The sequence below is a fragment of the Aphelocoma coerulescens genome, chromosome 4 (assembly GCF_041296385.1).
Source record: "Aphelocoma coerulescens isolate FSJ_1873_10779 chromosome 4, UR_Acoe_1.0, whole genome shotgun sequence".
In the NCBI taxonomy this organism is placed as follows: domain Eukaryota; kingdom Metazoa; phylum Chordata; class Aves; order Passeriformes; family Corvidae; genus Aphelocoma; species Aphelocoma coerulescens.
This window is the reverse complement of record NC_091017.1, coordinates 53,077,413-53,095,414: the sequence shown is the minus strand read 5'-3', so window position 1 is coordinate 53,095,414 and position 18,002 is coordinate 53,077,413. Positions and strand designations below refer to the sequence as shown.

The window sequence follows — 18,002 nt, the reverse complement described above, 5'->3', positions numbered from 1 at the left end:
GTTCAATGCTGCACAGCTTGGGGTTCCAGAGATCTAAAGGGACATACTATTCTTTAGATTATACTCCTTTTCTCCATAGTGTTAGCTGAAATAAACTGCATTTTAATTGATACTTCACAGACGCCAAGTACCTTTCTTACTGGGATCAAAATGACCAAGTACCTCCTGGTGCAAGCCTTCCCCCTGCCACTTTATTTTTTTTAATTATTTTTATTTTTTCCAGTCTGTCAATTCATAGCCTTGGTCTTAAGCACAGGCTGCAAATATACTTCAAAGAATTAATCACAAAGCTTTCATTCTGCTACAGTTCTAAAAATAAGCATGAAACTCTTGTCTACTAAGCTGTGGTTTCAGTCTTATTTTTGAAGGCAGCAGCTGAAATTTCAACCTCAAGTACAAGAAAAAGTGTATATGAAGTTAAATGCACTGCTAGCTTAACCCCAGAACAGTAACATTTGAACTACTATAAAAAATTAGCTGAGCCACCAACTAAATCTCTTCTCAAACAACGCTGTTTATATTTTTGATTGCACTTTCAAAAGTTAAAAAATAATTTTTTCTTACCAGATACATTTATCCAATCTTTAATACACCAAATAATCAAATTTTATAAAGGTGAGAAATAAGTTAAAAAGGATAGCTTCAGCATACCTGATCACACTGCCACTGAGGACTTGCACAAAGTCTCTCTGCTGTCTGTCTTCCACAGGTACACCGTTGTTTACTGACACGTGGACAAGGCTGACAATCTCCTGTATGTAGTTGCAAAGTGACATTAAGAGTAGGAATCGCAAAAGGATGATGTATTTGAACAACAGCAACAACCTGCTCTGAAGTTAAAAAGGCTGGTCTACCTGCATGACAGGGATTCTCACACACATGTTGTCCACACAGCAACGTTCGTCCACACGGCAGGCGGCAAGACCACTCCTTGGCACTGCACCTTCGGGGCACTGGTTTGGCTTTCTTACAGTGACAGGTTGTTGTGACCATCTTTGGGCAAGGTGGACAGGGTCCTAATTACAGGAAAAAGAATATCTTGCTAACAACCATTCAGCAAATGCAGCCTTGACTACATCTCTTTTACTCTGAGAATTTTAAATATACTTAACAGAATTTGAGTTGAACTGTGTAACAGGTACCTAAATACAGGTGACACAACCAAGAAACACAAAGGATTTACCTGGATGACAAAGCAGCAAACATTTATGACCACAGGAAGGTTTGAATTCCCTCTCGCATATCTGACCACAGGAGTGAGGTACCAGCCATGGATCCACTGTTGGATTCTCCACTTTTCCACAGTAACAGTAATACCTACTGGGAGTTTCAGAGCGTTTGTATTCAAACCTACATTTTGGACTACAAGGGAAAAAGGAGTGAAAAGTAAAGCAATTTTTTTAAAATAAAAAAAAAAAAAAACAACAAACCAGCAGTTTTTGTCATTTTGGCTTCCCAAGACTGTTTCAATGCTACCAATTAACATTTTTATAACTACTGTAATGAGTAATAACAATATACAGTAATAAAGAATAAAGGTCTTTCTATATGTCAGATTTTACAATACATTCATTATAATATCTACTGAATTGTCTTGTCAATGCAATTTCTTTTCTCTAAGAATATATATAGATAAAAATTCAGCACAGCAAAAATCAGAACAATTTTTATGTTAAGGAAAATCAAAGCAATCTAAAAGAATGCAACAGTTAACCTACTCAAATAGAACCAATTGAAAAACAAAGGGATTAAAAACCAGGGGTTTACTAGTAGCAGTCTATTAGCCACATAAAACAAAGTTTAGTAACACTATTAAAACTATGCGTAATAATTAGAATTTTATCTGAAAGACTTTAGATTCAAGATGTACACCTTCATGTTTTACCCTTGTTGACAGAAGTTAAAACATACATTATTGCTAAAGGTATAGACACCAGAGGTCTGGAACTTATAAAGTGCCACAGGCCAAACAGGCCCCCTGCAAGCCATGGACAAGGGAGGCAACACAAGGAAGGAGAAACAAAATAGTTTGCATTTCTGGCTACACTGGGAAAAGACCACAGAAAAGAAGGTCCCTCTCACAGAAGAACAGGGACTTTGAAAGTCCTATGCACTCACTTTTATCAAATAAAACATCGATTTGCCTTGACATAATACATTACAGACCATGAACCATTTCTCAATAGTGATAGCATAGCTTTAGCATGTCTTTAAATGTAAAATAAAGTACCATTTGCCTGGAATTTTTTTCATTCTAAACATTATGTTTAAACACAAAATGAGTTCATAGTAGAAGAGGCATTAAAACTTGAGATGCTGCCAGCCAACAACTGACACTTTATTTCCTAAGCAAACCTGCTTAGAAAATTTTATTCTTGTAGTCACATTATTACCTTCTTCTTTATACCACCTCAAGTAAAACTGCAAGACCTGATTTAATGTTTGGATTATACTGAGACTAAAAAAATAAATAATAAATCCCTACATCTTGCTATTTGACAATCTTTTTTAAACTTATTTCATGGTGCCAACTTTGAAAGTGAAAAATATGTAAAACCATTCAGAAATAAATGTCATAAGCTGAGACACGACAGGTAAGTTACCTTCTCAGAGGTTAAAACAATTTGATGCAGCAAGGTTTTAATATCCCTGAGAAATTTTTCTGAATCGTATTAACAAAAACTTACAAATAACTTAAAAATCAATAGAAAAGTCAGTCTTCTAAACTCTTTGTTTTGGTTGTGCACATCATTTACAAGTACCATTCCTTCTAAAGTAACACCAATTCGCATGATCTTCCCAACAGAAGTAATTTTGTAAATGTACCATGAGGAGCTCACCATGGCCATGGATAATCTTTCTTCCCAAAATCATCATCCGTCAAAGGAGAAGATACAAGAAAAAGGCTGTCCTTGGCCCACTTTTGGATACACACCAGATGAAATATACAAAAGCATCCACAACAGCTCCAGACCTAAAGAGCAGACATCAAGTGTCAATTGCTTTAAATGAAGTTTCTGTTTCCATTGATGAACATCCATAATATCTAAAAAACTATAAGCTTGTTATTTTTCCCTTTAAAAATGTTTTTTCAAAGATAGGTTATACCCATTGTTAGATCAATACAGGCAGTTTTACTGTTACAGATTCAGACCTATAATCTTTTTTTCTGACTTCCATGGGAAGTTTTTGCCAAGGCTGAGCCCAAAATACTCCGATAATCAGAGAAATGTTGATTTCAACACACTGTTGGCGGTCATGTAGCACAAACTGATGCCCAAAGAAGGACTATTGCCAGCTTAGCTCTGTTCAGACACAGTTCGCCTAGCAAAGCTGGAAAGTCCTGAGGGATGGGGACTCCACAACCATCCTGAGCAAGCTACTCCAGGTTTCATACTACCTTCCTAGTATCCAATCTGCACCTCCCAAGGCCCAGTTTGTGCCACTGTCCATTATTGCACCACCTGGCACCATAAAGATGACTTTGGCTTTACCCAAAACTATAACAATTTGGTAAGAAAAGTGCAGAAGAAAATTTTAACTTTAATTTTTTTTTAATAACTTAAGACAATGTTATGAAACAATACTGTGAAAATACAGAGACTTCTCCCATTAACTTACAGAGGACAGTGCCAATGACATAAGTTTCTAGAACTATGGTAACTAACTTCCCAAAGCTAAAGCCAAGCAGGAGATATTATGTAAACAAACAGACTTGGCTGAAATTATAAAGATTCAAGACAATTAGCAAACCACTGAGTTATAAAAGAAGACTTCCAAGTTACCAAATCATCTCACTTCTGCTGAGATAAGATTAACTCTATCAGGAGCCACAGATCAAAAGTCTTGTCAAAAGTCAAGCTAAGCATATTCATTAAGGTCTGAAAGAATATGGATTAAATATCTTAAGAATTCATAAAAAATATATTGCATTTCTTTTTAGAAAGAAGTTACTGACTACAGTTTCATCAGGTACTTGTAGTCTGTGCATATCTATCATAAGAAATTAAAATATTTTCTACACTTCTTTTCTTTTTAATGTTAAACATACAGTTGCAAACCTGTTTTTGATTCAAGTAACTCTAACAGAAAGGAAAAAATATTTGTCCTGAAATCTCTCCCATATAAAATGTACCTATATGAAATAGGACAAACTTCTCTGACACACACACTTCCCTTGCACCTGATCAGCATTGAGGGCAGCAAAGTTTATCTTAGCTTCCCTGCTGTAAAACTAACAATAATATCTCTTAACTTCCTAGTATTTAATATTTTGATTTGCTACTCCATAGCTTATTGAATACACAATTGCAAGCACTGGCATTCAAGCACTTATCTTTTGCCACACACTACTACCCTAAACTTAAAAATAGCCATTTTACACTATAACAAACATATGACAACAAAAGACATATTCCGATTACAAGCTACAGATATAACCACTTATGTCTTCCAGTGTTTCAAAATCCAAAGATGCTAAATATTGCACTTAGTACTCTTACCATTTTAAAGCTTTCAATCCCAAGAATAACCTCAATAATATAATACAAGTTATTCAGACAGTTAGATTTGTTTTGTTCTAAAAGGTTACTGTAAAGTACTTACAGCTTGGTTCCTTTTAACTGAAGCGATGCAGATGAGACAAGTCATAGCCCCTGACTGAAAGGCCTCATTCATGTACTGTCTCGTACGTTCCAGTTCACTTGCATCTCCATCTTTAATGTATAAAGATTTTTAAAGCAATCAGTAATGTTTGATCTGTTATTCTGTACATCTTGAGACTGCTGCAAAAGTATTTTTTCTCTGAATAAAGCCATTCATGTATTATTTAAAAAGCCACACTTAAGACAGTTTAAAACTATACCTCTGCTTCTGCATGAAAAGACAAGAAGTACAGCCAGCATGCACTGCTGGGAAAAAATACTTTTAATGTAAGACATCATGATAGAGTGCCTTCCTTCCAATTACAGAAAAATTCTAATACACAATGATACCGCATTGTTTATGCTTTCATACCAAAATAAAAGTCAATAAATCAAAAACCATTACCAGTTTGACTGGTGTAAATGGTAAATGTTTTGTCCAAAATCTTCCCTTGTTTTACTTCAGCATCTTCATCATCATCTTCAGATGAGGAGCTTAATTGGTCTTCAACTAGCTTTTTTGCTGCAGCCTGATTAGCCTTCTTAATTTCATCAAATTTCTTCAGTGAAGATAATTCTATTAAGAAAAAATACCAATGATGATTAATACAATGACAGTTAATTGTAAACACCACACTCAGTTCTACATACTTTCAATTGTCCTTTTATTTACAGAGTTTGCTAATTTTATATTTTTAAGAGTATTACATCACTGCATTTTCAATACCATACAAGAGATAAATTGTATTTACTTCTTTACTGTGCATTATCATAAAATTCACAGCAGGAATTATTATCTGTCAATTACTGCTGACAAATCCAACCAAACATACCAGAATATATGCAACTATAATGCTGCTTTATGAAAAGGATACTTAAAAAGTCCCCATACATCCCACAAAAACACAACCGTCATAGCATGAGGAAGAAAAAAACCAAAAGACGCAGTTTGTTTATAAAAAAATTACAGTTGTTATAATTTGCAGATACCATACAGGTATTTCTCCAGCATTTGGTATTTCTTAAATTATGACTTTAACTGATCTCCCTCAAATTCAACAACTCTTTATTGCAATAGTGTGTTCATGCTATTTCACAGCTAGCAACATTAAAAGTGAGTGGGTTTTTAATGTAACCTTTTTTAAAGTTATTGTATGTGAAATAGAGACAGGTTCTCACTCAGAGGAACAAAAAAGAGTTCACAATAAACCAAAGTACCCTTAAGACAAAATATGATGGAGACATAAAGGTCTTCAGGAGATCGCTAGCTTTCCATATTAGCCTACTAGACCAAATATATTTACCGGGGTTTCGTCAAGTTTAGTTTTAAGGCTCTTTTTAAGAAACTATACTGCCACTTAAAAGAGCTCTGTCTTTGGCACTTCTCTGGTATATTTCCCGAGGATGAACTTGCACTCACAGCTGCTGCGCGTACCGAAAGCCCGCACCTTTCCCAGACGGGAGGAAAGCGTGTCCCTGACCAGCGCACCAAACGATGTTTCTACCGAGCAACTCCCTGGCTGTTTCCAACCGTGCTAAGGAACAGATGTTTCATCCATTAATTTACACTTTACTCTTCTGCTCCAAGAAGAAGACCGTGCACCCTGGCGACGACTTAGCCCCTCTCTCCTGGCCACTGCCTGGGGCCTCCGCGTCCTCCCCCCGGCAGGAAGCTGCGGGCACGACACGGCACATGGCGAACACCGGCTCGCCACCGCCAAGCAGTGCGGGAGCGGGGCCAGGGCCCGCCAGCCTCCCTTGCCCGCGACGCCGGGGACAGCCCCGACCTGGCCACCTGCAGGGGCTCCGGGCCACCGCCGGCTCCCCAGTCCGGGGCCCGGCAGCACGGGTAGAGGGCAGGACGCGACACTCACCGCTGGCCCTCTCGCTGATGGTCCCCGCTGCCGCAGCGCGGGCACCGCCGCGGCCCCTCGGGGCCGGGGGCCGGGCGGCCGCCCCAGAGCTGGCGGCGAGCTCGTCCCCGGGCCTGGCGCGGCCGCGGCCCCGGCCGCCCTGGCGCCACGGAGCCTCCATTTGTCCCCCGGCAGAGAGCGAAGGACAGCAGCAGGACTAGACTCTCCGCCTCCTCCCCGCTGGCACAGCCGCCCCGCGGGGAGCGATCCGGCCGGCCCAGCCCGGCCTGGCCGCTCCGCCCGGCGGTGGAAGCGGCGGAGCCGCCGGTGCTCCCGCGGCAGCGCGACTACAGCTCCCAGCGCTCCCCGCGCGGCGGGCGGGCCGGCGCCGGGCACCGCCTCAGCCGGCCGGGGTCGGAGCCGGGGCTGTGGCTCTGTCCCTGGGTCACGGAGTGCTCCAGCTTGGAAAACCTGTGAGATCACGCAGTCCAGCCGTTAACCCAGCGCTGCCACGTCCGCCGTTGAACCATGTCCCCAAGTGCCACATCTATACGGCTTTCAAATTCCTCAAGGGATGGTGTCTCCACCACTTCCCTGGGCAGCCTGTTCCAGTGCTTGACAACCGTTTCGGTTGAAATTTTTCCTAATACCCAAATCTAATCTCTCCTGGCGCAACTTGAGGCCATTTCTTCTCGTCCTGTCTCTTACTGTTTAGGAGAAGACACCGGCCCCCGCTCACTGCCGCCTCCCTTCGGGTAGTTGTAGGGAGCGGCAAGGTCCGCCCGAGCCTCCTTGTCTCTAGAGTAAATTCCTGGCAGCCGCTCCAGCAGCATGCGGCTCTTGCAGACATTTTCTTCATAGCTCCTGTAACTCCTATAACCTCGTAGCTCCTGGAGTATTGAGAGTAAAAAACCACAAAGCCTGTTTAGAAACTTTACTGAAGTACATCCAGAAAGTTTTAGCACACAGAAACATATATTGAGGAACTTGTGTGCCTCCTAAGTTCTAACAAATAAAGGCAAGTTGAAATAGTTTTAATTTTATTGCCATTTCCTTATAGCACTTACATTATGTCGTGTGCCAGGAGGAAACTTTGCATTTCAGCAAATACCGTCTCATAAAAGTTAGGTTATACAAGATTTTCAGCCATAGTCTGAAAATAGTAAGCAAACCACTGGAGGCCAATTCTGTTTTTCTTTTTTATTTTGAAGTGGTTAAAATCAAAGAATATTTTATTCTCAAGAAAGAGGCAGGTAGTGAATACAATTCATGTCTTAGGCTGAAGGATCAATTTAAAAAAATGTTAACAATAGATATCTGCCTTTTTAAATTAAAATATCATCTCATACATTTCTCTAATAAAGAGTCTTAAGCACTTCAACAGAGGCAAAAAGTGCTTCCTAAGTGCCTACTAGCCATATAGGATAGGTTGCTGCTGGCATACAGATTGCAAATTATATTCAAGACCTGAGCTGGAAGAATGCTGATTGAAAAGTCCAACACTCGCCATATAGCTAAATGCCAGAATAATCCTTCCTCCTGTGTACAAGGATAGAATCTTTACTGACAGGATGGCATACCCTTTCCCCTTATCAACTAATTAAGTCATTTGTCATTCAAAACACAGGATCAACAGGGCATGAACAGCCATTTTGTATTTATATTTACCCTTGTTGTTCTGTATATATCCTATGCATTAAGTACTTCATAAAATTTCATCCTTGCAGTAAATCAGGAGTTATTTCTAGATCTCAGGCATCCTGGAAAGTATCAGCATTACAAAAAAGATAACAGCCAGAAAGGAATGCACTTTATAAGTCACCCAATTTATGTTATCTCCATCTCATTAAGGAGAGAATGCAAGTGTAGAGATATTATTGACAGTAACGTGTACATATGTATTTTTTAAGAGTGGCAGTTCAATTGCTCAGGATAATCAAATTTGCCTAAATAGAGAATTTCCCATTCTCTCATTACAGTCCCTTTCTTCTCTCCCTTTTATTAAACTTATCCAATGTTATGTGCCTGTGATAAACTTCTGCTGAAAATACCCATCTGCAAACACCCAGCTGAGTCCATGACTAAGCAAACCGGTTTTTTTGCCAATAAAAAAAGATATAAATTAGGGGGAAATCCAAGGAGATAATACATCTTAAAGCAGCTGAAAAATGGATATGAATCTGTAGATTTTACTGTCCCAGAAGTAGTTATGAAGAAAGAAATACTCTATCAGTGGGAAAAAAACAGCCTCTTCAGTTGTATTCTTCCCCTAACAGCATCTACAGAAGACCCAGTAGGAAGAATTTAGCCTGTTGCTGTCATGTCTTCCCCTTCCACTCTGCCAGCATAAACCAGTGTTACATTAGGGACATAAACATTTTTAGTTACAAATCTTCAAAGCTTGATAGTTCATATTAGCAGCCACATGATTACATGAAACAGAACAATCTTTACTGTATATTTTTATTTGTGTATTATTTGTATATTTGTATATTTTTTATTATTATTGTGGAAAGAACATTACATTGTGAGCCATCCATATCTTTCATATTGATGCTTGCAAAAAGTTGTATTTTCTGCTCTCTATATTCCAGCCTTTGCATGTATTATCCTGAAAAAAGGACCATTTCAAACTGCCCACTTACATTTCAAGCTATCAGCCAAGGTGGACCCAATGAAGTAATAGTATTTTCCACATCTTACAGCCTTCAGTACTCTCATCTGCATTAATATCCCATACTTAATTAATTTCATGTTAATCAATAGATATTAAAATGTGCTCATTTATACACAAATTTAATATAAAGGCTAATGACTTCAAATAATATAATTGTTACCAAACCTTTCATTCTTTCCATAAGCAGACACAAATTATTTTAAAACAGCCAGCAAAACTTCCAATATTTGCCAGTATATGACAGTGTACATAACACATTAGCAGATAATACCACCTGTTTGTGCAAGAGCAAAGTGTTATCTTCCATTCTCTTTCTTGATTCTTCTTTTTCTGCCCCAAACCTGCCAAATACACACTGCTGGTAGGAGATTAGTGACATTGTCTCAACAAATAATTCTTTGTAATTAATAGCCAGGTGCTACAAAGATTAGAAATTAATGTATTCAGCCCCAGTCAGGATTTGACGCTCAGTCTTATTGGCAACTTCCATTGTTTTTATTCTGCTTTTGACAATCCAGGTTTATCTGTGGATGGATCTGCTTCTTCTAAGTCTGCAAACTCTTCCTCTATAACTGGCTTCAATATTTTCTCTATTTGTGTTAGTCTTTTTTTCAGTTTCTGTTGTGCACCTTCATACTCAGCCAACAACCTGGCAAACTTTGTTTGTAACCTGTCCATAGCACGTTCCATGTAGGCGACCTTCTCTTCCAGATCTTTAGGATCACTTCCTAAATTTGCAATTTCAATGTCCAGCAAGCCATCTTTCATTAGGATTTGCTTGCCTTTTTCTTCTAGCATCGCCTTTGCATCTGGATACTCTGTTAAAGCCTCCATGAGATCGTCTTTGGACAGACAAAACAAGTCCGAGTATCCAATACTTTTAATATTGGCTGTTCTTCGATTGCCAGCTTTGCTACCCTTGATATTGAGAATGCTGATTTCTCCAAAGTAGCTGCCATCACTTAGAACCACAAATTGGGTAATTCCATCATCAGCAACTACTGCCAGCTTGCCTTCTTTGATAATGTACATCTCTCGTCCAATATCTCCTTTTCTGCAAATATAATCTCCAGGACTGTATACCTGGGGCTGGAGTTTCAAAACCAGTTCAACCAGCAGACCAGCTTCACAGTCTGCAAAAATCCGAACCTTTTTTAGCGTTTCCAGGTGAACATTGATTGCAATCTCTGCTCTTAGTTTATCTGGCAGATACTTCAAGACTTCCCTTTCATCCACAGCCTTTTTGTTTGTCCACAGGTAGTCAAACCACTTTATAACTCTTTTTTCCATGTCTTTACTCACATTCCGAAAGTGCATGTACTGCTTGATAGCATCAATCCTTGCTTGAAACTCTGCCCTGGCAGCATTCATGTTGGAGATCATAGAGCCCACGTTACCAACAATGGTAGCAAAAATCAGCACTCCAACCAAGAAGTCAACAACCACAAAGAAATACTCAGAATCTCTTACAGGAGGAGGTGTTTCACCAATAGTAGTCAGGGTCAGTGTTGACCAGTAGAGACTGTAGACATATTTTCTAGTCAGGCGGGCAAATTCAGGATCTGAGGTGTTGGGGTAGACCCATGTGTCAGCCCCAAATCCAATGGCTTTTGAGATCGAGTAATACACGCAGGCATTCCAGTGAATAATAATCACAATGTACATGACAAGGTTAGAGATCCTGAAGATATTTGGGTAGTTTGTCCTGGTTTCTGTTCTCTGGAAGAATTCAAACATCCGAGCTACTCTGAGTAGTCTGTTTATTCTTAATTCTGGGTAATTCAATCCTAACTTAAAGTATAAGAGATCAGTTGGTACGATTGACAGAAAATCTAGTTTGAATTGAAAAGATTTCTTGTATTTCTCTCGTAGCTTTTGTTCTTCTTTCACCAGAAGACCTTGCTCCAGGTAACCTAAAATAAAATTGTAGATAATAAAAAATGCTACAAGTTCAAATGTGTTGTGTTTAATGTCAGTCCAAATCTACTTTGAAAAATATTTTGGGTGCAAATTCCATATGGAACATAACTTCTCTTACTTTTTAATATTGTCTCTTATTTCCAAATAGCTTAGTGCTACATGGTTCAGCTTGAGCTAAACTATACAGCTTTGAAAGATAAAAATTTCTAGCTCTGATTCTTTTCCTCCACTTTTCAACTATTGTGAACATCTGAAAAAAAAACACCTTCCCCTCCAAAAAAACCTCCACAAGCTGTAGGAAGGGTGGTTAATTGGGGAAAGAATTTTAACACAGGAATTTCAGTTCTATATTGAGTGTATCTACTTAATAACTCCATTAGGATAATATTTTTAAATAAATAGTGGGAGTTGAAGTTAATAGGATGTCTTGCTTGCTCAATGGTCTTGAAAATCAAGCAAATACTTGAATCTCCCCTTCATTCCAGATTTAGGTGCTGCTTTTTCAGAACCCCCGATCCTCACCTGGCTGCACCACATGTTTATTTTGTCTTGATGAGTCAGCTGCAGGCAGAACAGCTTGTACCTGCATATCTCAAACTTTATGTGTCCTTTGAGTAATACATCAGAATTACATCAAAATTTCTCCTACTTATAAAGTGAGGCTGCAGGCTTTCTGAAATCTCTCAATGTCTTTTTTCACTATTGCACCTCATCAAGGCTATTCAGATAAGAGAAGTAATAGTATATTGATTTTCAAAAAACCTGGCATAAATATATAAAAAGCAATAATTAATTGAGTATATTTACCTGTCCTTGTCCGTACAAACATATCAGCAACATAAATGGCATCAGAAACATAATCAATAATAAACCATGCCATTAAGTAATCATGCTGAAGCTCATCAAAACAGGCTCTAAATATGAAAAAACAAAAGTAAATTACCATGAAATAAAAATTAAATAGTTGCACAAATCAGTGATGAATAGAATTTTTTTATCTATTTAGGGATATTATGATTTTCCAGAAGTTCTATGTAGTCATTAAAAGAGTACATCACCTAGCAATAATCATGGTCCAGTTGTACATGACAGGCATTGTGATGCAAAACAACCAGTTGTAATATATATTTCCTGCTGGATCAATGGTGAAAATATCTTTCTTCTTCCTAAGTGGTAAGCAGGGGGAAAAAAGAGATTTAATGAGAGACTTGAAATACACATATCAATTTTTGAGGAATGAAGCATTCCAGTAACTATTATTGTCAAATAAATGGTCTTTATCAAAGTTAAACTTCCTTGCTCAAATGCATGGAAAATATGAAGCTGGTGACTTGGGACACAAACTTTAGAATCTAAATTTTGCTGAGTAAAATTAGCTTGGCAGTCTCACTTTATAGTGGCACATGTAATTTTAAAGTTTATTTTTCTACACAAATAACTCTTTTGTCTGATAATTGATTTTGTCATTAAAAAAAAGAGAGATGATGTGACTACTAATTTTTAAATAAATATAAATTATGAGACGAATCATGCCTTTCTCACTGGGAAAAGTCTAGCCCTGAAGAAGACAAAACATTGGCATAGTTTACATAAAGAAACCAAAAACAGGAAATCATACAACGCAGGTTTCTGCTGCACTGTTTTAAATTTCTCTTCCTTAGCCAGAGAATTATGAATTTACCAAGCAGAGTATAAAGTGACAACTTTTAGAGCATAGAAGAGTTTACTTGCTTGTAGGTGCCTTTGTGTGTGGAAGAGATTGCTTTATGCTGGCACATCATTTGCTGCAGTGTGTTATCCAAGAAATATTAGATAATCAGAATCCAAAGCAGATACATCTTGATTAACGTTTTCAGATCACCTCCATGCATGCATATTTCTGTTGTCCACATATGAAGTTAAGTCAAAACAACTCTACTCTAGGGAGAACAACAGCAGTCTGTACACTCGTTCACTAAAGTATAAACATCTTTACAGGACATCTGTGAATGAATTTGTTCTTACATCAAAAGCAGTTTTATTATACAGCATAACAGGACCTAAATGAAAAATACTTACACTTCTATATTTTCTTTCTTCTTCAATTTATCTTTATTTTTATTTTTCTCCTTTTTTTCTTTGTTCTTTTGTCTTTCTCCATCCTTTTTTTTTTCTGGCTTGCTAAGAAATAATTTCCATTGTTAAAGACCAAGTTAAACATATTTAGAAAAAACCTAAGTATCTTAGAAATAGTAGTATTATTACTCTTCATCTTACCTCTTCTTTTCTTTTTTCCTTTTCTTCTCCTCTCTAAGAAAAAGAAAAATATGACAGGCTCATGGGATGCACATCCCCTTTCTTTGACATCTATGTATTAGAAGCATCTGAATTCAGTAAGGATAACATTATACTTAGGTGTTTGACCTTCCAAAAAACTATTTTTCTTATTGCTTATTGTATACACCTAGAACTACTTTTATTTTAAATTAATAGATACAATATCAGTAACTTTGGTAATGAGAATGATCATCATAAGTGATGTGCATGAAGTTGAAATGTACATGCAGTCTTTTTTGGGCTTACCTGAATGACATAACTGTTTCTAAAGAAACTATTAGATATATATTATAAATATTAATTTCTGCTTTAACAATCAAAATTGTAGTACTGTTATTTTATCAAATGGCAAAGATACTTACTCATCTTTATTACTATTATTGTTAATATTGTAGCATGCAAATACTCCAGGTAGATATTGTTGCCTGGGGAACAATGAAACAACACAGTTATACGATATCTGCTGAAATTAAAAAAAAAAAAAAAATCTCCTAAATATTTACAATAAGCAATATACTATAATCTTTAAAACTTAGTTTATTACTAAGAGCGTAGAAAATTATATGATAGCAAGTATCTGTGCTTAGATAATCCTATGCAAATTATCAAACTTAAAAAAAACCAAACTGACACTAAATATATTTGACATACCTGCTTTCCCCTTTGTGCATCAATCCAGGGTCCTTACTGGTGTCATGCACTACCACACTGGGAACAATTGTATGGGAATGATGGGTCTCAATCACTCCTACCTTCATGGTCAAGTTTGTCTTAATTTGGATAATTGGAGAAAGCTGAATTAAAAAAAAAATCAAGTCATTTTGCAAGTAGAAGAAGTAGGGGGTCTCTTTTTCCTAAAAATGAATCCTTTACATCCTTACTTTCCTTTAGCGGGGGCGGTTTCCGAGTGCTGGGGAGACCGGCCAGAGTCACGATACGAACACCGCTAAGATTTGAGCATCGTGCCCCCTTTATTGTTTACTTACACTCCCTTCTATCTACTTTACAAAGCTTCACGCCCTATTCCCACGGGACAGCCTCTAAGCAGCACGGGAGCCGACCAGTGTGTAACTTTTCCCAAGGCTGTTCAGGGCTGCCTGCAGCCAGGTGTCTTTCTGGCCTATCTGCAGCCTGAGCCCCTTCAAGGGTTCTTCTGCAGCAGCCCTGGGTTGCCCAAACTCTCCTGGGTTATCATATGCCCCTGTTCCACAAGGAATCCCTCTACACTTTCCTGAAGACCAACAAGAATATTTGCAGTTTCCTGTCTCCCATGACATTGCCACCAGACAAGAAAATGACCAGGCAACTGCTGCTAAAGGGAAAGTTGTACACATCTTTAGGGAAGCATTAATTTAGGTCTCTCTCCTGAGTTTTGACACATACTTTGAAAATATTTAAACAATTGTGTTTGAAACATCTACCACTGTTTCTTTTGGTTTTGAACCAAACACTTGAAACACTGTATCAAGATGGATAAACAGATTCATGCACAGATGACATCCTGAAAACCAGACTAAAAAGTACCCCCTGGCTGTAGGTCCAAGGAAATCTCAATATATCTGATACCTGAGACTTCTATTCTGTTGAGGCTGAAGAGTGGGTTCTGTAAAAAAGAGGGTAAGACTATTGTAGTAGTTTCCTTATTCATATAGCAGGTAGTATATAAACACCTAAGTAGAAATGTTAGTATCTCTTTATGTCTGGTCTGTTAATCTAAAGGAAAAAACCACCTGAAAATGTTTTATAGCTAATACAGTGCATTCCACTGCACAATTTTCTAGCACTGGTGTAATTAACTTCTGCTCTCCTTTTTCACCACTTATTCCTACAATGCTTTCACTTATATCTTGGCATCAGTGGGATTGCAAACTCTTTAGGCATGAATTCTGTCTACCAGTGTGATCTGGTCTTGCCAGGACCAGTTAGAGAGCATTATAAAACAGATGCTTTCCACTGCAGTAACAATTTCCCTGCATGTGGGAAATCAGAGTATAGAGATGTCTGTAAGCCACAGACTGGCAAATGAGTGTCTGTACCACTGATAAGTTAGGTCAAAGCCGTGTGGATCAGTCTTAAAGCAGTGTATTCTGGCACATCACGAAGGAGAAGCAGAATGATACAGCTGATGTATTTCTGCCAGACTTACTTGAATTCCATTATTTGCCAATGAAACTAAAAATACACCTATACAGGAAATAGGAGAGGAAATACATGTTTCCAGCACTCATCAGACACGAATGACACATGGTGCAAAATATAATACAGCAATATCACAGAATCACAGAATGTTCTAATTTGGAAGGGACCCACAAAGATCATTGAGTCCAACTCTTAAGCAAATGGCCCATACAGGGATTGAACCCACAACCTTGGTGTTATTAGCACCATGCTCTGACCAACTGAGGTATAACATTCTACAAAACAGAAAGATAAAAATTGAAGATTAAGATATGCTATTCCGTGAATAGTCATAAATGTAGTCCAATATTGCTGGTCAGTCTTTAAATGCTTACCAGCAAGGATCAGGTCTAAGATAAATAGATATAAAAATATTACAAATTTCTAAGACATGGCAAACTTTAGGTTAGATTCATCAGGAGACTAAAAGCTATACCAGGGCTTCCACTGACTTGCTGCTTGAAAGTGTGAAGATTGACATTACACCAGGTTGAATTAAGAAGCTTTATATCTGCTTACAGATGCTATGAAAGCTCTCCTAATGCTGGCACACAAAATTCCATCCTGATTAAACCTATATCCTCCACAGGGCCTCACAAATACTGGTGCAAAATAAAGCTGTGTCCAACTCAGCACCAAACAACTTCAAATGCATTAATCTCAAGGGAGAAAATTTCTCCAATAGAATGGGCTCTAATCCAGTCAGTTCATATTAGGACTCACAGTTCCAGCATTTCTACATGGGCACACATTTTTCATGTTTACATTTGCTCTTTAAGTCTTCTTTTGTTTGAAAAACAAAACAAAACAAAACAAAACAAAACAAAACAAAACAAAACAGAACAATCTTTGTGCTGTCCAGACATACTGATTTGTACTTGTACTGGATGTTAAAGATGATATTAAGTATGTTAAAACAGAATGTGTCCAAAAATCACACCAATCCAGGGTATGTAGCCTGAAGGCTGGGGAAAAAGTCTGTATCCTCTACATTCCCATGTTTATCAGGTTAATTGGATTTTATTTTTTCAAATAAATAAATTCTTCTGTTTCTGCTGGTGTCTGTTTTTGTGGAAACCAACAAGCTGCTCTGAGAGTTTCACAGGGCTCGACTTGGACACAATCACTTTGTACCCTTGAGAATTTGCTTTGTACCTGTGAGAAGTTTTAACATCAACAGAAGCAAGAACCCAAAACAACAGATGTAGAAAGCACAGCTGGTTCAGGGAGGCTGTTATTTGCTTTAGATTGTTTTAGATGGGTGTTAGTTGCAAGTAACCAGTAGTTTTGTGGGGTGTTAATGTAGAAGCCGATGGGGACACAGCACAAGTGAGAAGAAACTGTATAAAAGAGGCTTTGTAGAATTAAAGATGCTTTTTGCCACTGCCTTGAGTTGTTAGTCTCCATATATAACAGTATACATGTTATATATGTGTTGTGACCCACCTCGACTGCAACATATTTTAAGTGGAAGCACAGTGGGATACTGTGTGTTCTGGGGAAGCAGCCATGGCAGCCATGCATAGGATTTGCTGGGAAAGAGGAGCTGCCATTTCAGGCAGGACTGGACATTTCATATTACTGAGGCAATGGAAACATTAAATGGCATAGAAATTGAAGTATTGACTACCCTGTAGTCTCAAAATACCAAGTTTGAATGTCAAGCTTAAGTGAGTGCTGCACCAGGTTATTTTCCTTGTCAATTAGTCAGGATGTGTAGCACAAGAATATCTTCAAATTCCACTGGTCTCTGAGAAAATTGGGGGGGGTTTAAATTCCCAAGTCTAAGATACAGAAGTGCTAATGCAGCATGTGCCCAGTGCAAGTTGGATGGACACAGTAATTAAATCTAGTTTTGGGACTGTTGTTACCTTGTTACAGCATTTCCGTAACAAACCCCCCATACTGGGCACAGTAGAAAATGTCACATTAAGCTCAGTGGGTCTGGACTCATCTTAATGCATTTTCAAGCATTTCAGTTTTTTTTACTAACTTGTATCACCATCACGTTTCCAATTCTGTAGTCACGCATATTTTTTCTTAAACTGATACTTGTCACAAATTGTTACACTGCTTTTTAAAATTGGGATGCACATTTTCACGTTATCATATTTAGGTAGCAAGTTCAAAAGGTAATAGATGCTTTCTTTAGAGGTGTTTTAGATTTCTACCATATGGTTTTTACTGTATCGTCCCAAATAGTTTTCTTTTACTACTTTGGATTCTTTTAAATGTAACTACTATGATAAACAACCGAGTTTTCAAGCATTATGACCTGAAAACTAATTATATTAATTACTATACATTAAAATTTTTAGGGCTGCAAGAAAATGAAGGCAGTATTAACCTTTAACAGGATTGTGGTGAATGGAAGATCAGCTTCTATCTCTTCTGCTTTTTTATTTTACGTATTTC

At 37.9% G+C, this 18,002-nt stretch overlaps 2 protein-coding genes across 3 annotated transcripts in view; both read right to left on the bottom strand.

The window, feature by feature from the left end:
* The window catches only part of NFXL1 (nuclear transcription factor, X-box binding like 1), a 49,261-nt gene extending 42,413 nt beyond the window's left edge, over positions 1 to 6,848 (bottom strand). Inside the window, exons 1-7 of the mRNA XM_069014176.1 lie at positions 6,518 to 6,848; positions 5,050 to 5,220; positions 4,606 to 4,715; positions 2,841 to 2,974; positions 1,184 to 1,362; positions 855 to 1,016; positions 652 to 752 (exon numbers count right to left, since the gene is read on the bottom strand). Coding sequence (XP_068870277.1) covers positions 652 to 752; positions 855 to 1,016; positions 1,184 to 1,362; positions 2,841 to 2,974; positions 4,606 to 4,715; positions 5,050 to 5,220; positions 6,518 to 6,677 — 1,017 coding nt within the window. The 5' untranslated portion in view covers positions 6,678 to 6,848. The remainder of the gene's footprint in view (positions 1 to 651; positions 753 to 854; positions 1,017 to 1,183; positions 1,363 to 2,840; positions 2,975 to 4,605; positions 4,716 to 5,049; positions 5,221 to 6,517) is intronic.
* A 2,428-nt stretch (positions 6,849 to 9,276) lies between these two features.
* On the bottom strand, positions 9,277 to 18,002 carry CNGA1 (cyclic nucleotide gated channel subunit alpha 1). Of its 2 annotated transcripts, none has more exons than XM_069012171.1 (8): positions 17,935 to 18,002; positions 14,061 to 14,203; positions 13,772 to 13,834; positions 13,350 to 13,382; positions 13,152 to 13,253; positions 12,152 to 12,259; positions 11,901 to 12,007; positions 9,277 to 11,086 (listed from the first exon to the last, which is right to left on the bottom strand). In XM_069012171.1, exons 2-8 carry the CDS (start codon positions 14,165 to 14,167, stop codon positions 9,669 to 9,671), a joined length of 1,938 nt encoding a protein of 645 aa, XP_068868272.1. In that variant the 5' UTR covers positions 14,168 to 14,203; positions 17,935 to 18,002; the 3' UTR covers positions 9,277 to 9,668. The 2 variants fall into 2 exon arrangements, with proteins under 2 accessions (XP_068868272.1, XP_068868271.1); XM_069012170.1 differs by lacking the exon at positions 17,935 to 18,002 and adding an exon at positions 14,291 to 14,373.